This window comes from Danio rerio, chromosome 6 (genome assembly GCF_052040795.2).
Source record: "Danio rerio strain M-AB ecotype USA chromosome 6, GRCz13ab, whole genome shotgun sequence".
Classification (NCBI taxonomy): Eukaryota; Metazoa; Chordata; class Actinopteri; order Cypriniformes; family Danionidae; genus Danio; species Danio rerio.
In genome coordinates, this window is record NC_141026.1 from 31,043,954 (window position 1) to 31,069,040 (window position 25,087).

General features: G+C 34.8%; 2 protein-coding genes and 2 long non-coding RNA genes across 33 annotated transcripts in view; 3 read left to right on the top strand and 1 right to left on the bottom strand.

Moving 5' to 3' along the window:
- Nucleotides 1-16,079, top strand: part of tprg1 (tumor protein p63 regulated 1) — a 37,350-nt gene extending 21,271 nt beyond the window's left edge. Inside the window, exons 5-6 of the mRNA NM_001089528.3 lie at nucleotides 7,959-8,112; nucleotides 15,283-16,079. Of these exons, the coding sequence (NP_001082997.2) occupies nucleotides 7,959-8,112; nucleotides 15,283-15,477 (349 nt within the window). The 3' untranslated portion in view covers nucleotides 15,478-16,079. The remainder of the gene's footprint in view (nucleotides 1-7,958; nucleotides 8,113-15,282) is intronic.
- Nucleotides 589-4,529, top strand: LOC141386291 (uncharacterized). Its single transcript, XR_015493744.1, has 3 exons — nucleotides 589-2,456; nucleotides 2,653-3,012; nucleotides 4,290-4,529. It is a non-coding gene; the product is annotated as an uncharacterized LOC141386291 (long non-coding RNA).
- LOC147836374 (uncharacterized) lies at nucleotides 10,725-13,908 on the bottom strand. Its single transcript, XR_015493746.1, has 2 exons — nucleotides 12,419-13,908; nucleotides 10,725-10,786 (listed from the first exon to the last, which is right to left on the bottom strand). It is a non-coding gene; the product is annotated as an uncharacterized LOC147836374 (long non-coding RNA).
- A 5,390-nt stretch (nucleotides 16,080-21,469) lies between the features above and the next one.
- tp63 (tumor protein p63) overlaps nucleotides 21,470-25,087 on the top strand; it is a 118,623-nt gene continuing 115,005 nt past the window's right edge. For all 30 annotated transcript variants that reach the window (XM_087254923.1, XM_087254932.1, XM_087254925.1 and 27 more), the window contains exons 1-2: nucleotides 21,470-21,571; nucleotides 22,473-22,608. The gene's annotated coding sequence lies outside the window, so the exon portion shown is untranslated. The remainder of the gene's footprint in view (nucleotides 21,572-22,472; nucleotides 22,609-25,087) is intronic.

The following is a 25,087-nucleotide window of genomic DNA, read 5'->3' on the forward strand; positions in this document are numbered from 1 at the left end:
CTTGTCATCTTAGTGATTTTGCTTTTCACTTCTTCTTGATTTTAGAATATGTTTATAGTAGAAAACAAGACAAAATAACTGCATGTTTTTGCAGTGTTGTTCTCATTTTGAAATCGGCTACTAAACGATTAAATGTAAATGACTAAATATATGCTGAAGTCCTTTCTTGTTCATACTTGTGCTTTAATATCTAATAACAGGTGATTGAACACAATGTGATATTTTGAAGGAAAATGATTTGTAAGAGCCGGAGGTGAAGTGGAAGATTTCCAATCAGCAAGTAATTGTTTTTAAAAGAACCAGTAAAATAAATATGAAGTTGTGTTATTTGCTTGCTTGCACAACCTTTCCGAAGACGTTTTTTGTTTTTAATAATAACAAATGAAAAGTGCTGTCTTGATTTTTGCCGTGCATTAAATTGTCCCAGAAATGACTGTTAATAAATTATATTATAATGATAAATTACAGTTGAAGTCAGTTGAAGTCAGAATTAGTAGCCCCCTGAATTATTATTTTATCTTTGCCATGATGACAGTAAATAAGTTGACTAGATATTGTTCAAGACACATCTATACAGATTAAAGAGACATTTAAAGGCTTAATAGGTTAATTAGGTTAACTAGGCAGGTTAGGGTAATTAGGCAAGTCATTGTATAACAGTTCTTTGTTCTGTAGACTATCGAAAAAATAATTAATTTAAAGGGGCAATTAATTTTGACCGTAATGTTTTTTTTGTTTTTTTTTTACAAACTGCTTTTATTCTAGCCAAAATAAAACAAATAAGACTTCCTCCAGAAGAAAATATATTATCAGACATACTGTGAAAATTTCCTTGCTCGATTAAACATCATTTGGGAAATTTTAAAAAATCAAAAGGGGGCTAATAGTTCTGACTTCAACTGTATATTATAAATAATATTATGCAGCTTTCTCAGTATAAGCAAACATTGTGTCATGATTTTGAAATGATTTTATGACAAATGCATAAAATAGTACAAAAGAGAATGTTGGGGAAAGGTAAAGTAAGGAGGGCAGGGAAAAGGAATCAGTTATTTCAGCCCTCAGGCTATCCATCTGTCAACTCGGAAAAACAAAACAAAACAAAAAAATGCACAGTTAAGACCTCCTTCAGTGAAAGACTGAATGCTTTGTAGTGATTACAGTAGATACTTGCGTTTACCTGGAACCCAGTCTGTCTGTATGAGAGTGAAGTAGGACCGTTGGGTCACTGGTTATATGAACCTGCAACTGCCAATGGTGTTATGCTGAAGGGCACATCCGTCTCAGTGAGACACAAGACAAGTGTTTTTCTCAGGCAACACGTTTAGCAAATGTCAGTAGTAAAGCACATCTTCTTCACTTACATTTCAAGCAGTCTTTTTAGAGTGGAAAGCTGCTGAAGTTGGATTTACACAAAGGTCCTCCCATTACAAAAAAAAGTAATTGATTACTTACCTTGGTGATGTTCCAGTGCTGCAGAAGAAAATGAACATATCCATACATTCAGTGACTAAAGCAGTGAATTCTGCAGTTAATCAATAAATCAAAGCATCATAAAATGTGGCTTATACATTTTCTAGAGGTATAATATATACAGGCCCGTAGCCAGCCTGGGGAAAGGGGTGGTTCTTTTTTCAGTTATACGCCTCATTTTCTATTCAATTGTGAGGTTTAAATACTGCATTTTAGTGACATTATAAGCACTATTTTAGCTGAAATAGCTTGTCGGATGGACATAATAACACTTTTTGATGGACCAAAAATATTTCCTATAGATTTAGAATAAAGAAATATGAAAAATACAAATTTATTACATCATACTCTATATCATTAGAAAAGTAATAAGAATCTGTTAAAGTTTTAAATTACAAACTGAAGCCAATTGTCATCTTATTGGCAAATAACAAACTGGCCAGCACATTCCTTAGTCAGAATTTGGCCATTTGAATAATAAAAAAATTAAACCATCATAATGTAGAGCGTCTTGATTTTTATAGCCTCTCTTGTAGCAAAGTGCATTTCAAGAGTTCCCACTTAAATATGCTTTGCATTTATAGCAGGTTTGGCATGCTGTCCTGGGAGAGAACCCTGAGCTCTGAGATATTTGAGCCCAGGGCTCCCACCCGGTCAATAAGCATATCAGGGGATCTGAGATCAGGTAGGTCTCGATAGCTCCCCCTTAAGAAAAGGGAGGAAAAGGAGGAGATGGGGTGGAAGGGGGGATTGTTCTAAAAAGAAGATTTGAGCAGTAAGGACAAAATGATCTATTTATAGTAAGCTAGGATCACTTTGATTGGATTATTACTGATTACAGATGAGTGGCCAGCAGTGCTCAATCATATCACGTGCTCCTCTCGAAATTAGTTTATGAAACTTAACTTGAAAATTCATGAATAACAACAATTGCAAAAATAGTATTTAAATGAATCCTAATAAGGTCCATTATTTGTTAGGAAGTAATGAGGAAGTTAGGAAGTAATAAGGAAGTCTTATTTGTTTTATTTTGGCTAGAATAAAAGCAGTTTATATAAAAAAAAAAAACATTACAGTCAAAATTAATAGCCACTTAAAATTAATTATTTTTTCAATAGTCTGCAGAACAAAGAACTGTTATACAATGAATCCTAATAAGGTCCATTGTTCCATTATCAGTAAGGCCCCAGATTTAGAATTGAAGTCACTTGTAAAATGTTTACTCTATTTTAAAAACAAACAGTAGCAAAAGACTTCACTTACATTAGATTGTATGTTTTCTTGCACAGCTGGATGTTGGACTCATGAAAAATAATGTGGGAATGGGCCAAAACTAATTAGCATAAGTCTCACCAAAGCAACAGCCAACAGAGGATATCTTTTTTTGAAGGGTTATTTTGACCATGTTGGATGGCATAGCGGTCTTTCGAACTACCTGAACCTCCCCTGGCTACGGGCCTGATATAGCCTCTGTATAATAATTATTAAATTATAATTGTCTATTATAATTAAAATGTTAAAGGGCCATGAAACCCACTCGTTTCAGCAGGGTGTTTTCACACCTCTTCTTTGGAAAAAGTCAGAAAAGTGGGGGTGTCCAGCTCTGTTTAGGGGGGAGTGTCAGAGGAACTAAAGTGGGAGGGTGTGGGAGTGTCTATTTGGGCACGCGCGAGTTTCAGTCAAAATACACAGGAGAAAGGGATGGTGTTTAACCTACATGGACATCTGTAGTCGAATTATTTGCCAAATTATTAAATGTTGGACTTTAACTGCAGTTCGGCTCTTTCATTCAGGGAATTCATTCATGCCCCTCGCGACAAATGAAATATTTGATTCGAAGAGCTGCTCTAAGCGTGTATTTTTCATGCAATGTTTGATACCGCACGGCGAATGACAGAAAAAAACTCTGCATTTCCCGGAAACTTAGATGCACACGGCAGGTAGCGTCAGAAAGCCGCGTGTGTTATTCCGGTCACAAAATGCGGTGCTAACATGTTTGCACTCAATGCAATAATTAACTTATTTGATACGAACAAACTGAATATGCAAAGAGCACTGGTCGCTCACTTACCAAATCTGTAGAGACAGGACAATCACCAGCAACTAGAGCCGCGTCTTTATGAAGAGAAGATTACATCCGGAATCCGGATTTCAGCGTTTGCAGATGAGAACAGCTCTCAGTTAAACAATAATCCCCCTTAGACACGTAAATTATTGTTGTCGAGCGTCGCGTACACTGTAATCCACACGTGATCCAGATGAGCTCTCACAGAGAGAAAATAAAAACGAAACTTAATGGCAGCAAACTGTAAAAGCAACACTTCACGCTTGTTTTGCCAACACAACGTGGCGTCTCTGTGGTGTAAAGACGGTGACACTAATGAATATTAATGAAGTTGCACAATAGAGCGCGCTGATTGGTTTGAACCAAGCCTTACTCATGCATTAATGCATCACACTGTAAGACGTAATAAGGCACACTCTGGCACAGACGCCCAGTCTGCACGCTGGAATACAGGCTATTATGTCATGACCGTGACGCAGCTTCAAAAATTCGTTTCAAACAGGAAGTACGAATTTGCTTGAAATAACGCAAAAACAACCAATTTACACTTTTTAGTGAAATATAGGTGTCCTAATAGTGTTTTTAGCAGTGTGGGACACATATACGACTGTCAACAGCTCAAAAAATGTGTTTTGGTGTTTCGTGACCCTTTAACTATTGGTTATTTGCTATGAAACTCTATTCAATTCAATTCATGTCTATTTCTATAGCGGTTTTACAATGTACATTGTTTCAAAGTAGCTTAACATAGAAGTTCGAGTAAATTGAAACTGTGTCAGTTCAGTTGTCAGAGTTGAAGTTCAGTTTAGTGTGGTTGATTTTTCACCTCTGAAAGTCCACTGAAGAGCAAATGCATCAATGCATTTTTGTGATGCAATGCTGCGACATTAAAACTGATTTTATTTTTCAGCTCAGTCTGCCTAATTGCCTTGAAAAAATAAAAATAAAATAATAAATAATCTAGACATCTAAATCACAAAAGGTGCTCTACAAAAAAAAAAAGAAAAAAAAAGAAAATCAACCAATCATCTATCAGTCACAGAAAACCCACCAAATATACAATGCTTCATGGAAAGTAGTTCTCCTTATTTAAGCCATTAAGTGTCTTGTTTCTTGCACTTTTTAATGCAATTGCAATTAAACCATTATGCATATTGCATGTAACATTAAGTGATGTAAAATAGAATATTTAGATTAATTCAGTTTTTATTTAACTGGCAGCATTTTTACTTAGCCAGTATGCTTTTCGATGTATAAATCTGAAGGGGAATAGAATAGAATAGAATAGAATAGAATAGAATAGAATAGAATAGAATAGAATAGAATAGAATAGAATAATTGATTGACTTCATAATTTGAAATAATATGAGTAACAAACATCATCAAGTCTTTACTTTAAAACATGTATTTTTAAAGCTTAATGTGTAATTTTATTAACCTTTCTAACTATTTTCTAATAGATTCTCTAAGAAATACTATTAAAATGAGTTTCAAATACATTGATTGATTTACAAATACTTCCTTTTTCTCACATAAAAGTTTGTAATTTTGTGATTTACCTTTTATCTGATTGATTTGGTTCAGGTTTTTTTAAGGTTAACAAAGACTTCTCAAAATTCAAGTGGACTGGGAAAAAATAGGTAGAGTCTCAGCACCACTGAAAAAGTGGTCAGTCAACAGTGTTGTGCTTACTAAAAAATAGTAACTAGTTACAGTTACTAGTTACTTCATTCAAAAAGTAACTCAATTACTTTATCGATTACTTACATCAAAAAGTAATGCATTACTGTTAAAAGTAATTTTTGAGTTACTTTTCCAAAGACATTTTTAATTCTCCTTTTAATTCCCTTATAACGTCACTTCAGTGCTGCATGGAAAATACACTGTTGATCAATTTCACAGTTTTTATTAAATTGCATTCTCACAACTAAAACACGAGACAAACTAAAACAAAAAGTAATTTTTATTTAAGTCAGACCAGCAGTACAAAGGTAATAATATTATATACAGAAAAAAAACATACATTTTATGCATTCTAAACAAATCAAAATAGCTGCTAAATAAATGGAATTGATGAGCAATTTTCAAACTAATCACAAAATAAATGTGATATCTCATCAACTGAGATATGAAAAGTAAGCTTTGTATATTCAAAGTGCAAAATCTGCAGTTTTTTTTAAACAATGTAATACTATACATTTAAATAACATGTTCTGAAATACAACAGAAATGTGTCACTGTGTCTATTAAACTAATCAATTTTGTTATACAGATAACAAATGTGTGCTTATTTATTTGAATTAACAAAGTATTAGTTATAGTAATTAATAATAGTCACGTTAATAGTTTGTCGGTCTCTCACACACATTTGGTTTCTCTCACTCACACACTCAGCCTACTTCGAGCGCACCTGGTTTCTCTGCTTTTGCTTTACTTTTGCCTGGTGCCTTGTACACAACAAGTCTTCTTTACAGTGGTTGGTTGGCATCCACCAATCCCACAGTGTCACCGCTGTAAACAGGAAGATGTGGGCTAGACTGCAGCCAAAATTAATTAACTTACCAAGTGACAGATAAACATGACGGTACCGGTGTTAATATAATTAAAAAGTAATGTGTTACAGTAGTTACTGTCAAAAGTAATGCCGTTACTGTAACGTATTACTACACGTTATTGCTCAACACTGGTCACTAATGCATATATATTTTAGTCATGAGGAGTGACTTTTCTTTTCACTGTGCAAAACATGAAAAGTAGTTTTATTGCTTGATGATTTATTTTTTGTTGTAGGTCACTATAGGACCCAACCTGTACAAATTGGTATTAAATTAATGCTGAAATGTCTCCTGGTGCGACTGTATGGACAGTTGTAGAACTCACAGCCTTTCATACCATGACTGATGGTGAAACGGCACATAGTCTATTGTGAAAGATGCTTGTAAAATATGGAAGGGTTCCAACTCATTTCAAAGAGCCAATGTTTGGAGGCTTTAAAAGCTGTGTGTTTGCTGCCAGGCGCTCTCTTGTCTTCTAAGGTTTCATCAGCCTGGAAAATAAAGACATCCCCTCTAGGCTTTTCATTAAAATCTATTTACTTAAAATGGCAAAAGAGAAAGGCAGGGGGAAAGAAAGAAAATCTGATGAGCGGAGGGAATTGCCTCTAAGCTTAGCAAACATTACACTGGCTTGTGCATAAAAGAGGCGACCTGAAGAGAAATGGTGACAGTTTCAGCGTGGAAGGAAGCCGGGGGCTCTGGGGTCAAGCTGACCTAATTGAAAGCATGAAATTGTGAATTGCTGAGCAGATAAAGCACGTGTTAAACTCACAGAAATAAAGATACAAACGCTGACACTGGGGCAGTGCCCTTTCAAAAGGTCACTTTTGTACATTTTAAGTACTGCTGTACAATTTAGCTACTAATAGGTACCAATATTGAAATGGTAATGCCCTAGTGACATTTCTGAGAGAATAGTTTTATAGAAGGACTTTTTGTGCATTAGTCCAAAATCTAAAATTTAGTTTCTTTGAAATCTATTTATTAGTATTTTTTTCCTGCATTCTCACATTTTAAACATATTATATCATATTAAAAGAAATTATAATAAATAAAATGTTTAGTTTAATTTAGTTTTTATAAAATTGACACAGGATATTTTACCCAGTATGCTTTTAGATGTTTACATCTGTAGAAACATGTCAATATAATACAGTAACTTATAGACTTCTTAATTTCAAACAATATCAGTCACAACTATTATCTAGCTTTATAATTATTTACAATCATTTTTAAGTTAATTTTAATTAAATGTTTTTATTTTTTATACTTTAACTTCTTCACTCATATTTCCTTACAAATTCTCTAAGAAATAAATAAACATAAAAAATCTGGAAAACATATTATTGAAAATAGATAAATAAATGCATATACATAACTTTTATAATAGATAAATAAAATTTGTTTTGTTTGTCATTTCTGATGACTTTTATGGCATTCCCTAGTAAAATGTATGCATTGTGTAAAAGTTACATTTTAATGATCAAATATTGCGAATATCGTAAAAAAATACCTATAATAATAATAATAGTATAAACTAATTGTATTTTGTTTTTATTTTTGTTTGTATCAAATTGGCACTATTTTTTACTATGTATACTTCTATCTATTCCTAAACCTGAAGGGAAACTTGTAAAAATAGGAAAATGTAAATATAATAATTGTGATTAATGTCATGATTTGAAAGTGAGTTAATACATTAATATTGTAAAATTAATTTGTATTCAGTTCTCTCATTCATTCCACTACTAATTTTCTCTGAACTTTACCCGGAGAATGTTGATTTACATTTTTTAACATTGCTATCATTTATCTGTCATTGTCTCCTGCATACAAGCATTATGTTATATGTATTTGTTTTTCAGGAGAGAAGGTGAGGGCGTGCGGGTGTTTTGGGACAAACTCAGAGAACCTTCCTTTTCTTCCCGCTGGAATCCTTTTTCTGTTGACTATCCGTTCACTACATTCACCTATCATCCTGCCAAGAGTGCCAATGAGCAGCTCGGCCGCTTGTGCGAGGTCAGTATCAGAATACACTCCAACTACTTATTTAAAATGACTTCAAACAACACAATTCTTAATTTTGGGGGGGGAACAACTTCTCTGTTTTATGTTCAGTCCACTTAAATTTGTAAAAACAATTAAGTTAACTTAAACAAATTGTGTTGGGCCAACATGAAGGAATAAACACAATCGTACAGCAATTCGTAACTTTTTGATTTAGTGGTTAATTCGTATGAATTCGTATGATCTAATTCATAAAATTCAGTATGATTATCCCCCAATAACGCTGGGTTTAGGAGTGGGGTTGGGTGCCATGCCTTCTTTTTTAAATTGTACATTTATGTATGACTGAACTTGTATGAATTCCTAATGAATTAGCCACTAAACTGACAAAACGTAAAATAGTTATGTTTCCTCGTGAGATCAGGTTAGTAGGAATTGTATGGATCCAGGCATTTTTTTACAATGTTTAATATACAGAACCCTAGTTCCACACAACCGATTTGTGTTGGGTCAACATAAAAAAATTAAGATAACTTATTAGTTTTTACAAATTTCAGTGAATTGACAATTAACAATTAAGTTGTCCTCAATAAAAAAAACTTTAGCTTGTTTCAGCTCGTTTTAAATATGTTTGAGCAAACAACAAGTGTTTTTCTGAGTGAATATACCCATTCTTCAATCAAATTATAAGACCACAAATCCTAATCATATAGTGAGCTACCTTAACCAATCTCAATTGCTCTTACTCACAGCAAGTTTTACAAAGGTTGCCAGAAGGCTTGTAGAGGTGGAGTAAGAATCCGCCATTTCTTAGAAATCGACTTTGGAAGAAATGACGTGTTCAGTTTACATGCATGGGGTAATATTTATTTCACTACACGATGAAGGATTCAAAGAATGACAACTCGAGGCTGAGGTTACTTAAGGCAGCGTTTCTCAAACTGCAGGTCATTCTAAAGCTACAGCTTATTTGCGATTAAATCTAAAAAAAAAAAAACATGAAACAAAAAGTAACTGACTATAACTGCCTAGTTTCACCCGCATGCTTTTATAAAAGGGATTAGTGATGCGGTGGCTCTTTAAAGCAATAGTTCACCCAAAAGTGAACATTTCTGTCAGCATTTACTCTCCACCGTTGACTTGCTTCAAACCTGTTTCAGTTTCTTTCTTCTGTTGAGCACAAAGACGTTATTTTGAGGAATGTAGAAAATGAAAACTGGTGGATTTAAAACACTGACTTTTTTTATTAGCATTTTTCCTAATATGTATGTCAGTGGCTAACGGTTTTCAACGTTCTTTAAAAGATCTTAATTTGTTAAAAAAAAAATGGTTTGAAACTAAAGTTCATAGTTTCCTTATTTGTAGATTTCGATCAACTTGAGTGAGCCAAATAAAAGTTTATAGTTGATCTGTGTACATACATGCCACAATTAATTTTTACTGCCAATAAAACATGCGTAAATCAGGTTTTAAGAAGCCAAGCACTGAAAGTTGTTTATTTTGATGTCTGTATGACAGTAATTATAGCTTATTTGCAGACACACATGGAATCTGTGCATAAAGAAATCTGCAGATTTCTGCAGAATTTTTGTGCCCACCTTTGAATCTTATTAATTACTCATGCAAATTGTTTGTAAAAAAATAGATTCATTCAGTTTTTATATTAATTTCAGTCATATTATTGAATAATAAGCAAATGTTCATATAATTTATTTATAATACAATTCGTAAAGTAATATTTTCTGTCTTTTAGTAGATATACCAAATATTCATTCATTCATTCATTTTCATTTTATTACATTTACATTTAGTCATTTAGCAGACGCTTTTATCCAAAGCGACTTACAAATGAGGACAAGGAAGCAATTTACACAACCAAGAGCAACAATGAATAAGTACTAAAGGCAAGTTTCAGGTCTGTAAAGTCTAAGAAGGGAAGTATTAGTAGTATTAGTATTTTTTTTTTTGTACAGTTACTGTGATATTCAGAGAGGCAATTGCAGATTAGGAAGTGTAGTGGAGACTAAATAGTTGAGTTTTTAGTCGTTTCTTGAAAGTAGCGAGTGACTCTGCTGTTCTGATGCAGTTAGGGAGTTCATTCCACCAACTGGGCAGATTGAGCGTGAGCGTTCGCGACAGTGATTTCTTCCCCCTTTGGGATGGAACCACGAGGCGACGTTCATTCACAGAACGCAAGTTTCTGGAGGGCACATAGATCTGCAGAAGCGAAAGCAGATAAGAAGGAGCAAGGCCAGAAGTCACTTTGTAGGCAAACATCAGAGCTTTGAATTTGATGCGAGCAGCAACTGGCAGCCAGTGCAAACGGACTAGCAGCGGAGTGACATGTGCTCGTTTAGGTTCATTGAAGACCACTCGTGCTGCTGCATTCTGGAGCAGTTGAAGAGGCTTGATAGAGTTAGCTGGAAGCCCAGCTAGTAGAGAGTTACAGTAATCCAGTTTGGAGAGAACAAGAGCTTGAACAAGGAGTTGAGCTGCATGTTCAGATAAGAAGGGTCGGATCTTTCTGATGTTATAGAGTGTGAATCTGCACGATCGAGCAGTTCTAGAGATGTGGTCAGAGAAGTTTAGTTGGTCATCAATCGTTACTCCAAGGCTTTTCAAGGCTTTTTTTTTTTTTTTTTTTTTTTTATTAATCCGGGGTCACCACAACGGAATGAACCGCCAACTTATCCAGCAAGTTTTTTACACAGCGGATGCCCTTCCAGCCGCAACCCAACTCTGGGAAAGATATACCAAATAGGTAGATCTAATTAAATTTGCATTCTAAACCTTACATAAAAGTTTGTCTTTTAATTAAATGTAACTAAAACTAGTAATAAAACTAATAACTAAAGTTTTAGTTACTGTACTCCCAAAATCTTTCCACAACATACAGTTGAAGTCAAAATTATTAGCCCCCTTAATTATTAGCCCTTTTGTTTGTTTTTTCCCCCAATTTCTGTTTAACAGAGAGATTTTTTCAACACATTTCTAAATATAATAGTTTTAGTAACTAATTTCTAATAACTGATTTATTTTATCTTTGCCATGATGACAGTAAATAATATTTTACTAGATATTTTTCAAGACGCTAGTAATTAGCTTAAAGTGACATTTAAAGTGTTTGAGAGTTTCCAAGCCCTGGGGTTCCATAAGTTGATAAGATTATGGCAAGAAGGGCATCTACCGGTAAAAGAAATGCCGGATTAATTGGCAGTTGATAAAGATGCCTTATATAGCATGTACTAAGTGAGTGAATGAGTTAATGCAATTAGCTGTACATTAGAGCAGAGATTCTCAACCGGTGGGCCGGTTGGGCCGGTGGGCCTGCAGGATCCTGCAGGTGGGCCGCAAGATTAAAATGAACTCTCAATGTTATTCTAGAATTTTTGGATCTTATAATAATTTCCTTTATTAAAATGATCAAAGTAATGCACTTTCCCCTGTTCTTGGGTTAATTACTCCAAATTCGGCGCAAAAACAGCCTCATGATCGTATCTAAATGCATGTCTGTTCATTCACAAACTATGCATCAAGTGAACATGAAAGTCTATCTTTGTGTATTTTTGTGTGAACTATTTAATATATTCGCATAGTTGTCCAAATTAATGACCTGTAAGTATTTTATAAAGGCTGCGCGCCCATACAGGACAATCTAGTGAGGCTCAGTGGTGTTTCTGCCATAGATTGTAAAATAAACTTGCATAGTTTCAGACGCTCTCTGACGGCACAGTTCATTGTTTCTGTCAGCGATCTCCCAATAATATGCAAACTCAACTGCCATCTGATCAATGCATTTTTACAGATTTAAGGTGTTTTACTGTATAATTTTCAATTGTAGATATTTAATAGTAGATACTTAGTCAGTCCAGTTTAAAGCAGAAGCTGGTATTTTGCATTTCCATGACCAGTGGTTCTCTGGATACTGGATAAGTTGGCGGTTCATTCCGCTGTGGCGACCCCTGATTGATAAAGGAACTAAAGCAAAAAGAAAATAAATGACTGAAAGATGTATGATTTAAAAAAACCTGAGCTTTAAAATGTAGAACATTTTCAGTGTGGCACAATCTGCTGCCCTTTAAGTATGCATATAGTTAAAGGTGTGATTGAGCCTTGCACAGGTGACTTCGAAGATCGCATAACCAGTCATTTTTAGAAAAGAGGGGTGTCTAATCCCACAGCCACATTCCCATTCCTTACATTCCACCCCGCCTACAGAGGTGAACAGCAGTTTCAAAAAAAAAAAAAACATGAAGAATGGCAGATAAAAAAAGAGAAAACATAAACAAGAATGTTTTGACAAGAAGAAACCGCCAACGTGATAAACAATAGTTGAGCCAAATAATAATTTAAAAGGTGTTTTTGCCATGTTTCAGTACTGAATAGGACTCTTCACAGTTTAAATGGTTAACATTAGATTAACATATACCCTGGATAGACAGAAATATGGGTTTCTTTCTTCACATATTACTGTATTTAAAATTTATCTTGGTTTAACTGTCTAGGTATACACACTGGCTTGTTTGATACTCTACAATTCTAAAACCTGGATAAAACATTGATTGGGTGAATGCAGCACAAAGCCTGCTTATATAAAATACTTCTAGCGCAATCTCATACTATATATTGTTGACTACTATACAGTAAGTTCATGAGTTTCTGAATGAAAATAAAATTAAAAAAGGATTAAATAACTGCATCACTATTTGAAGGTACTCCTGGCTTTATATTCAATGTTTTTTTTGGCAAACAGTATTTTTTCAATATATTAATATTCAATATATTTTCAATAATTTAAATCAGAAAATGTACTTCCCCCTGAAATGATTGGGATTCTATGATAACACCAGTTTGACAGATTGTTTTTGAGCATAACTTCCTTAACCATGCCGCTACATCCTTTAGTTTTGAAGTTATTTATTCTCTGATATCTACATAGTCAAGCCCAAAATGAATAATGCCCCTGGCAAATTCTGACTTTAAGTTACTTAAAAGTTAAGTTTATTTGTTTGTTTTTTTGTTTTTGACCAGAAATGACACCAGCTTCTCTCAAAAGATAATAAGACAATGTAGTAAGACAATATTTCTCAGCTTTTATTTACATTTGAAAAAAACTTTATAAATTGCCATGAATAATTTTGGGTTTGACTAGTATGTGGCTTTAGTGCAAAAAAAACTTTAGAAAGGGATTTACAATTGCATATAGAACCCAAAAAAATTAGCCCTAGATGTAAAGGGTTGCATAACCCAGGATAAAAAGTATAGCTAAACGCAGTTATTAAGGGGCTTTCACACTACCCACACCCAGATTAATTTGATGTCAGAGTGTGGTCAAAGTGCCTCTAAGGCAAGTCATTTCACTCGGCGGCCTTCTTAGAAATGCCACTCGCACAGTATGTTGGGGCATTCTGTCTGGATAAGAAATATCAAATTCTCCAAAACTGTTTGCCAAGCTTACATTACGATAACATTACATACTTGAAACCACCAATGAAATTAAACAACAACTGTCTCATAGGTTTAGTTTCTAAATGTACGAATCAAACAATGATTTCAGGTTGCTCGAGCTAGTGTGCATGTGTACTTAAAAAGAATGAGATCACGACACCAACCTCATTTATGGCTATTCTACACATTATTATCGAGTCTGCTCCAGTAGTGAAAATGACTCTTTGTTTACAAGTTTTTGGGTGTTTGAGTTGTTGAAGTCATGTGATGTGCGTTTGACAGTATGAACTGTAACTTATGTTCGATTCATACAGATTACAAAACCAAAAAAAAACTTTAGTTTTTAAGTGCCCTAATTTCATTTAAAAGCACAGATTTCAAGCTTTATGTTGATATATTTATTATGTCTGTGAAGTATTCGCTGAGATTCCAGTGTGTTTGTTGACCACCAAACTGTCGTAAAAGCACACATCTGGTCCAAGCTTCTCCATCAGTCTATAGCAGGGGTCACCAACCCTAATCCTGGAGAGCTACCTTCCTGCAGATTTTAGTTGCAACCCTGACAACACACACCTGTTTGTAATTATAAAGTACTGCTTTAGGTACTGTTAATTGGTTCAGGTGTGTTTGATCAGGGTTGGGACTGAATTCTGCAGGAAGGTCTCTAGGAACAGGGTTGGTGACCCCTGTTCTATAGTGATTGATGATTGGCTCCTGTACTAGTTGGCAGGGCTTCAGTTGCCATATTGACCATTACACTTATTCCCATTCAAACTATACGAGTGACATGTCTTCTATAGTCTTTGGTGTGCATTTTATAGTTTTTGGTGTGGTTGTTTTATAATGTAAACAATGTTAACAGGTGAGCAACTGCAAACCAAACCCAAGTTCAACAAACATCTTATGTGAACGCAGTGATACTTAATCACCAAAGTGAGCCATATTTAAAGACATTTGAAGATGTCAAACTGTATATTTTAGTGTTTACTCACTCGCTGTTCTGACAATTTTGTTTGGTGTTCTGCAAGCAGAGAGAATTCATATCTCATTACCACTTCATCAGTCATCTCATTCTAAACCATTTCACTGCATTCATGACAAATAAATGCATGTTCAATTCTGTTTTGCTGTTTTGATTATGAATAACATTTTTCCAAAGTCCAGGGGAGGGAAGATCAGTCAAATTAGAGTTTGTATAAGTACATTTTAATTTTTTTTTTTTTTAACTGCGCTTAATTTAGGGTCATTCTAAGCACTGCTTTTGTATTCCGGTTTAATAAATAATTGTTGCTGCCTTTCGCTTGGCAAGAGAAACATTCAATTAGAAAAGAGTAGCATGATTTACAGTATATTATGTCACTAAATGTGCGTGGTGTAAACAGCTCTTCGTGAGAACTTCAGAAGTAAACAAAGGTCAAACGATGAAACTTGTGACACCACAAATATGAGAAAAATAACAAAACCTGGGGTTTAGGAAATATAAAGTGTGAAATATCTCTTAACAAATGCCCAGGATTTTTTGTTAACATTAGGTATATAAGCATTGTGATTACGGATTACATTAATGTGAGGTTTAGGGTTACCCAAGGTTAACAATTTCAAGTGTAAAAAGCTCTTTGCAAGTATGAAATGATCCTTTACCCTGGGTTTAAAACTTTGTTTAAAATGTCAGTAACCTGGAGGTAAGAGTAGTGTAACAGCAACAACAATTTCTCTCTATTTTCCTCTATTTAGATTGAAAGCTTCAGAGAGCAACTTACTTTGGCAGCGCAAAAAGCTCACAACAAGAATCCAATACCGGGGAAAGCCAACGGAGTTCTTGTGCTGAATCAACCCCTCCTGATCGAAGCATATGTGGGTCTGATGTCTGTCATTGCAAACCAAAACAAGCTGGGCTACTGCTTAGCACGAGGCAATATTGGTTTCTGATGACACTTCAACTTTTCTCATGATTGTTTACACTAATTAATCCTCTTCACCAGCTGAGCATGTATATTTAATATTTAAGATGATAAGAATATTTTAAATCAAGAAGAATGTAGGTCACATATATCTGTTCTGTTAATATCTAGCAAACCTTTCCTTTTCATCTCGTCATATATCTCTGAAATCTTTTTAAATAACATTGTCAATCTGTAATTTCCTCCGAGTTGGGTCATAATGTACAAGGTATGTTGTCTCTCCTCCTACAACTTCCTGTGTTTGGTAATATCTTGTTTTAGTGTCACTGCAGAATTAGATGTCTCCTTATGCAATCTGAAATGTGCCTTTCCTTTCATTCTGTATCTTTGGTGTGCTGATACTGTATATCCTACCTCATCGCAAGGCTTCTTACAAGCCAACTGGTGCATGAAGGTACATATGTCATATTTGTTGGATGGTTGAGGGTTTATTATTACAGCAGAACAAAGTGCTGGATTTTTTATGATCGTATAATTAGTGCATTCACTCACATCTTATCTTGATTTGTTTCTACAACAGAATCCCAAACAAACTGTAAGGCCTTTATAAAATAAACGCTTTTACAGAAACTTGGTTCATTGGTGTTGAATATAGTTTCATTAATTAAGGAATTAAGAAGTGTGCCTTACTTGTGCTTCATTTATCTTTACACTCTTTACATTTACAGTATCTGACATTACAAAAGAGGATCGGGTTGAAAGTGGCACTATGTCTTTTTAGAAATACTATTATATGTGAGCCTGGACTAAAATGTTGCATTTTATAATTTATGCAAGTGCCAAAAATACAGTGAATGAGGCCAAATCTTTTTAAATACAAACTGAAGTAAAGATCATGTTTCGTGGAGATATTTTGTAAAATTCCTGTTGTAAACATTTCAAAGCTTGTGTTTTGATTACTAATGCCCATTCCTAAGCACTTTATTTAAACAAATTTTAATGGATTTTTTTCTAGTATTTTTTACCTGTTATATTTTCAAAATGTTGAATCTCAGCCAAGTATTGTCCTATCCTAAAAACTAACAAACCATACATCAATTGAAGATTTTTATTCAGCTTTATAAGATATATAAATGTACTTTTTGTGGTCCAGGGCCACGTATATCCTATATACTGCTACATTTTGGTTTATATGCATATGTTATGTATGTAACATGGTTGATGTCCATCTTGCCATGTTCAAGGGCACTTAATTCATATTTCTTCTCTATTTCTCAAGACTCTAGGCTGGCCATTTCTTTATCTTATTTTTTTTTCTATTATTTTTTTTCTTTTTTTGGCTTCAGGTAACTCTGTTCCTCTCTTTTTCAGCTGTTGTCCTGAATAACATTTCCTGGCTGTTTTGACAATAAATGTAGGGAAGGAACCATATTTTACTGAGCGCTTCTGATAAAGATTTGCTCTACCGGGTTGTTGTTGTATAAGACCCCAAACCACTTCAGCTCCTTTCTTGCACTCATTTAAATACTCTGTGTTCAGTATTTTCCCATTTTGATAATCAATGTAATGTTTCCTATCAGCCCGAAAGACATGAAACTTGCTTTCACCACAAAGTGAAGTTTCACAAGCTTATTTCGAGAGAAGCACATGATATGATTGACCGCAGCTGGTCCCTATCGGTAATCGTTAGCTAGCCAATCTGATTATTCCAAATTTAACATAAACATCCAGTCTAACTTTACCTTTACTCATTATCTTTGTTTTTAAAGGACCCCCCCCCCCATCACTTCTTCATCCTCCTCAATTCTAGGATCAAGCGCTATGGCAGCTCAGTGGCTAGCACTGCTGCCTTACAGCAAGAAGGTCGCTGGTTCAAGTCTTTGCTGAGTTTACATGTTATCCCCGTGTTTGTGTTTGGTTTCCCCCCGGATACTCCGGTTTCCTCCCACAGTCTGAAGACGTGATACAAGTGAATTAAATAATAGTAACAGTCACAAGCAGTTTATACTGAGCTTCTCTAAGTAAGCACTGGTGTGCTTGATAGTCTATTCCTACAGAGACATATTTATTAATCAAGGAATAGGCCAAATTAATTGACAGAGCTCTCGAGATTTACCTGATCTTGTATCCCTCTAAATGCTCATTGACCAGGTGGGAGAGGGTTCTCTCCCAGGACAGCATGCCAAACATGCTAACATCATGTGAACTCTTGAAAGTGAACTTTGAAAAAGTGTTTTGTCGTGTTACTGAGCAAAGTCTGTGGTTTTAATTCCTTCTGCTAATGAAGGTTTGTACAATGCAAGGCCTTCAGTCCAAATTTTCTTAAACGTTGAGTCATTGTATGCAGAAACACATACTTACCCTGTCCAGTGCTGAACTGGTGACTAATTCCAATTGCAATTTTGAACTGATGGCCCAATGAGATTCCCTGCATTATTTTGTTCACTAGTGCATTTGTCTTTCAGGGTCAACCAGCCTTTTTGGAAGACATGAATGAGTTTGGGACACTGAGAAGTTTTTATCATTGTAAATTAGTTTTTTATCATTATTGGAAAAATTAGAAATCGTTGGAATGACCAATTTCTCTTGCTATGACTGAAAGAGTCCCTTTTGCCTTCATCTGGACAATCTGCTTTTGGAGGGTTTAGGTCACTTTAACACAGCTCGTACCAATGACAGAAAGCTGGAATCTTAAAAAGAGTTTGCCAGAACTTAAAGAAAATTACCACCAAGTACCAAATTAACACTAATGAATAAGATGTATCTAGAAGCGTTCTCTAATTTTAATAGGGTTCTTTTTATTATTTGTGTATTTACATATTTATATATACTGGGGTTTAGAACTCAAACACTCAACAGCTTTTATACTGTTGTTGGGGCAGCTTAAAATAGAAACAAGCAGTTACCTTAAAAACTTAAAAAATGATAGGTTCTCTAATTTTCATCTCCACTGTACATACAAAAAAAAACCATTAGATATGTTGCACACAAAATCATGTTTGTTTGATTTCGCAAGAGAACATTTGGAAACAACATGCAAAAAAATAAAAAAATTATTAAACAATTTGTGAAAACAGTAAATGAGTATGATGATAAATGTAAACAATTTTATTTCTAGATATGCATTTCAATACTATTACATGATTATGTCTGTTGTGTACTACCTTTCAGCAGGGGGATCATTATGACCAGCGAAGAGAATGCAGACTTAAAGAATGCACACCATAACTCTGCTCTGGCAAACGTTATGTGTTAATCTCTTGTTTATCTGATTGCATTTCTGCAGGCTGCACAATGGCACACTGTGAGCTGCTACCAGATCTCGAACCAGAAGCTTGGTGAATAACGTGTGCATTCTTTTCATTCATCAGCCTCCTGCAAATATCTATTTACAGCAGAACAAGCTCATGGCTTGCTTCTAAATGTGCTATCCGAACAACACCCAACTTTTCTAATACAATGATGTAGAGTTCTCTCAATGAAAGTTTGTATTTTTGTCTCAAAGGGTTAATGCTTTTTCTGTGAAAATAAGGACATGTCTCACAATCTAGGATCAGGCGCTGCTGTCCCCTCAGGCCACGACTTCTCATCCATGCTATCTCCACCTCTGCTCGTAAAAGATCTACAGAGTAAACCTTGGATGATATGCCAAATAAACTAAGACCATTTAAAAAGAGACAGAATAACTCAGAGTGATGACATTGCTCTGCGTAAGTTAGCTGGATTTCACAAGAGGATAAGTGAAAGATAAATAAAAAACCTTTTTTTTTTTTTTAATGGGAGTGTCCATATTAGTGATGAACCTTGTTATTATTGTTGTCATAGTGGCAAGACATATCACCCTAACTTCACTTTAATGTGGCGAACCATCTTGGAAATGGTGAACTAAAGCCTATAGACCAGTATTTTATCATTCTGCTTTTCAACAAGTGTCATTTTCTTAGATTGACATCTGTGAATTCAGCTCCTCCTTGGCTACTTTTTTTGTTTTTTTTTATGCATGGGTTTTATAAGCACATCTATGTCATCCCTGTAATTGTGGTGTTGTGTGTTGGTGAGCAGTGTTTCCATGGAGGCTGAACAGTAATTGCTTTCTTCTCTTTTTATCTTTTGTAAAAAAAAAAAAAAACACCCAAAGGTGCACATGTGCAGCTATAACCTAAGGCACGATCTCATACAGTAAGAATTGGGTAAATTAAAAGTGGTAGTGTGATTATTATCATTACTTAAAGATATTTTGTAGATTCAAAGAATGCCCAAACGTTACATGTTGTAGTCAAACCTGGAATTATTCAAACCCCTGGCAAGTTCTGACTAAAAGTAAATTTTATTTAACCAGCAAGGGTTTTTTTGTACAAAATGACACAGGCTTCTCCCAAAAAAAATATGAGGATGTACAAGAGGCATCGTTGTGATATATGAATTATTTCATGCTTGACTGTATATTCATACACCTGGATTGTTATCTTATTGCTTCAAGCTAACGTGTAAATATAATTCTTTAAACTGTAATATCTCCAAAATGAGAAGTAGTATTATTCTACAATGCATGCATGAAATAGAGTGATTATTTGCAATTCTTATAGATATATGTGGATTCCTCATCTAAAGCTGCTTCTGTGGATTCTAATTTAAACAGATATTTTAACAACTTTATCTTGACTGTTATCTTTTTTGCTCCAAGCTAAAGTGTAAATGAAAGCATTGTTGAACTTTTACGCCTTTTAAAGATATTTAACAAATAAATTACGACACATTGTGGCTGGAGGCCATCATTTTCTGGCCTTGTTTAACTAGTCCTAAGTATTTGAATAAACAGAGATGCAGTTTGGAGGTGAAAATATGGTCCTGGATGTATAAACATCCGCAGTAATCCATGCGCTTGGGTGTGGGGTTCTTTATGGGTAACGTAGCACACAGAGTTCCTCAGTTAATCATCATGAGGTTTCATAATGAGAGAGGTTCAAGCTGCATTCCTCTGTGAGAAGGTAAGATGTAGCCCATGGCTATACAGAATGTCTTTTTCTTCCCATCAAATTTTTTAAGCTGATGCACACCCTCTGACAAACTGACACCTTTTTGTTTTTTTTCTCTATGTTAAGTAAATAGGTGAAAGTTAACATGAAATACTATACATGGTTTCATTTACTGAGTAGTCTCAAATAGCATAATTAGCTTTTGTTTTTTGATGAAGGTACAGTTTATATTTTTTGATTGTTTGTTTTACTGAATATGTATCCCTATCTTATGTATCATCAGAGCAGGCCACCATTTTGTTCGGGACTATATGCAGCCCAGTTTAAGAATTTGTGTTTGCACCAGCACTTATAATTCATGTATCACAGTTCTTCTAAAATCTGCTGATTTTTTACAACAAAAAACATAAAATAAAATAATAATAATTCTGTCATTATTTACTCATTATGTTTTTGAGGTTTTTTTTTCAGCTGAACGCAAAAAATATTATGAAGAATGTTGAAAACTGATAGTCATTGACTTACATGTCTACCTATTTGTTTGTTTGTTTTTTCTATGGATGTCAATGGCTACCGGTTTCCAACATTCTTCATAATATCTTCTTTTGTGTTCAACAAAGAAACTGCAAAAGGCTTGGAAATGAGTAAATAATGAGTACAATTTTATTTTGGGGTCAACTATCCAAGTAATATTTTATGGTCTAGAGTTAAAGCAAGCACACAAATTCAATGTTTGTTTGATATCAGTAATGTTGTGTAAAATGCAATTAAACAAATCAATCAGCTGAGCTAACCGTTTATATACATTGTTCCTGCATCATCATCCATGCATAATGTTAGCGTGTTCAAACGTTCCAGTTTTCTGAGGAGAGTTGTGGCTTGCAAAACACAAGAAATGTTCCTGTTTACCAGCCTCATAAGCTAGCAAATCCTCAAATACACAAAAAGCTCAACCAGCAAGCCTACCGAACAATCGTGTAGTGGCCATTTTCACAAGCAGAGGGCGATGAGAGCGACATTGATCGCGCGCCGCTCCTTCAGTTTACATACGAAGAAGTCGTCGTAGACCAGAGGCACGTTGCTGTGTTATTAAAGACGCCATTGCCATTTCAAGGTGTTGTTAATCACCAATCCTAATTCTATAAGGTAACACTAACCCTGACAAGAGTGGAATTGTTTTAGGAGTGTGTCGTGTCTGAAACTTTGTTTGCCACACGCAATCCACACTCAACTCATTGACATTTTCAGAAAGCACATAACTTGTGTTCTAGTGGTGCATTACTACTGTTATTTAACCTTAATCGATAAAGATCCGTTTCTGATAGTACAAACATAAAGCAAGAATGTTGCATTTTTGTATACAGTATTATCACAATAGAAATACAATTAGCAATCTTAATATGTACATGCCATTTATGTTCATTTTTTTACATTTTTAAGTCTAATGCTATTATAATACTGTTTTGATCTCAACAGTGGTTGCAATTTTTCATGTTTAATTGTAGTCTGTTTGATTTGCAGTTTACAATTATCATGCCATGGTCACACTACAATGTGAATCCATTTAGTCAATGTTAGTAAATGTAAGAACTATGAAAGAATAATACTTCTACAGCATTTATTTATCACAATTAAACAATTAGTTTACAGCATTATCAAAATCTAAAGTACTAAGTAAGAGTTAACAACAACTGACAATAAACTTTACTTTCAGAAAACAATATGATTAAAGATGAAAAAATATACTCAGTGATTTGATCATCAATTGTGCATATGCGTACATGCATGAACAGTCATTCCCTAATGAAACCAATATAATAATAAAAACCCACGAGCATTCATTTGTTTATTTGGTTTGTAAATAAACAAAATGAAAAAATAAAAATCATTTAAATGGCATTTCGACTGCTGAACTAGAAAATGTCTCAGAATGATTGGAGAAACGTTTCCATTTTTAATTATGATGTCTTTCCTTATATGCAATGCTAATCATCACTTATTGTTTTCATGCAATTTACACTTCTTTTAATACCCACCCACCCACCAGATCCAGGGGCTAGCTTCTAGTGGTTGGATGTACTTATTCAATGTTTTTGAAGACTGCATCATCATGGTCATCTCTGCAGTGCGGTCAGATCCTGGAGGTCCTTTAGCTTTACCCAAGCAGCATGTCATCTCCTTTTGTGAGTATCTCAAGATTTATGCATTGTGTAACCTTGTGTGTGGGCTCCTTTGGACCACCTTCTGTAATTATTAATGGTATTTGCAATGCTTTGAGCTTGATTAGTATTTCATTTCCATTCTGAAATATGGCTTTGTATATGTCCTCCTACATGGTTTAAGGCCTAAACACAATGACAAACAATGTAATGATATAATACACGACCAGGCAGAAACATTTTAGTCAGTAAAGATCCAAGGCTCTTTAGTATTTGCATCTTTAATCCAAATCCACTTTTTGATCAGTGGGCCATTCAAAGTCATACCTATTTATCTTGTGAACACAATGACCAATCAGTGTTTAGAAACCTGCTCAATAGCACTTATGGCCTGTTTCCACTGAGTGGTCCAGGACTGTACTGTTTGGTACAGTATGGGTCAAATTTATCAGGTTTGTGTCTCCACTGCCGCTGTCATATACTGTATGAGAAGCTTGTCTCACAAAGCAGATGCTTTATACACATAAATACCTGTGTATAAATGTTTATTACTAACTTTTTTTATGAATATAATTTGATTATAACTGCAGATCAAAATAGCCTACTGTAACGTCTGCGATTATATAAAATAAATGCAACATAAATGAACACATACAGACCCTGATATGTTCATTCATTCATAAGAAATTCACACAGAAATGCCAACCCACCCAGCCGGGGCTTGAACCAGCAACCTTCTTGCCGTGAGGCGATCGTGCTACCCATCGCACCACCGTGACACCCCTCTCGACTTGTTACCTACAGAAATACTACACACAGCACACATTTAGTCCTTATTTGAAAAAAACACAACCTATAGCCTACAGTCAGTGCAAACGTCTCATCTGTATCTTTAATCTTTAGCAGGCATGTAACCTCCTGTTAGAAAGTGATTCCATTATTCCGAGTTCATAATAGTCCAAAAGGTGATGATAATAGTTAAACATGGCAGTTTGTTCATGTTTTAGGTTGCTAAAAGAATCATTTGCTCCTTTGTATTTTCACGCTTCACTCTCGTGTTTGTCAGCCTCTTCAATCTTATCTATTAATCCTCCCAAAGAAGTGGCTAGCAGACGACTACAGTTTGACAAATATTGCTGCTGTTAAACAACATAATGTACTTTTGAGGCTTTTTTAGGTGAGAATGAGGTTGTTTTGTAGCAGAGCAAAGACAGTTGACGTTGTCCATCCATGAGATGGCGACAGAGACCACATAATAAGCCTTTAGGTGAAAAAAATTCTGTGTAAAACTACAAACTACAGCTTATTAAATAATTATAAATCTGATAAGTGACATTCTAAGTTGATCTCTCTCTTTTGTATGTTGTAGTGCTGTATTTATGCCATATCATTGTAGTGTGTTGAGTGTGAAATGGCACTTGGATAACAAGAATGTGTGTATTTTGTGTTGGCCACTCTTGTTACTTCTTTTGTTTCTAATGCGAGTCCTGTTTTTGTTACTGCAGACTAGTTCAGTAAAAAGAAAGAAATAAAGAAATGCCCGCATGTGTTTAGCGTTTTTCCTTTTCACAACCACAACAGTAATCTGGTAGTGTTGGTGCTACTTTGGCTTTTTTGGGAATAAGTATTGTGATCTCACGATTGAAACAGAGAATTACTGGGAAATTTCTGTAGACTGAGAGCATTTCATGCCGTTCAATATCTTAAAATGTCATCAAAATCACCTGTTTTATGACTTGAAACAGTAAGCATTTTAAGAATCTGTGTAAGATTTTCTTGTTTATATACATGATTATGCAGTCAAACTGTTGTATAAATGCAATATTACACTCATAGCAGTGCGATGTGGCTGTATATCGTCACTGGTGGAACACAAAGCACAACGCATACCTCCCACCAGTGCCGATATACAGCCACATTGCACTGCTATGAGTGTGATATTGCTCATATATAGCATTACGATTTAGTGTCTTGGCTGTATATTAAAAAATGGTGCTTCCTGTGTTGTCAAACTCTTGGTTAGTGCATGCACTAGTGACTTTTCTCTGTAAACCAATATCGTTCAGCTGCGCGTCTCGCTCTGTCTTTTGGTATCCTTTTGTTGTGTTATGTACCCTTAGGAAAGGGTGCTCAAACAGTGGTATGGTACAGTTCACTTTTTTGAACCTTTTGACCATGGAAACAGACATAAAATGTACATTGATGTACATGTAAAAGCTGTAGGATATGATTGTTTTTTATTTTTTACAATTTCAGGTACCAAAGTCAGTACTTTTGACTTTCCTAGTTAAGTATTGGTCATTTTCTGTAAAGCAAGGTTAAAATAATAAATTTACTTTTCAAAGTCAAATATTAACTTAATAAAAGTAAGGGGAAAAAGCAGACCATAAACATTTGAACAGTAGTTTGTAAATATCATTAAGATGAGATGAGGTGAGTTTGAGTGGCACGTTGTTTTGCCTTTAAGGGTTTTGTGCCTTCTCATAGGTCAAGCGTCAGCGGA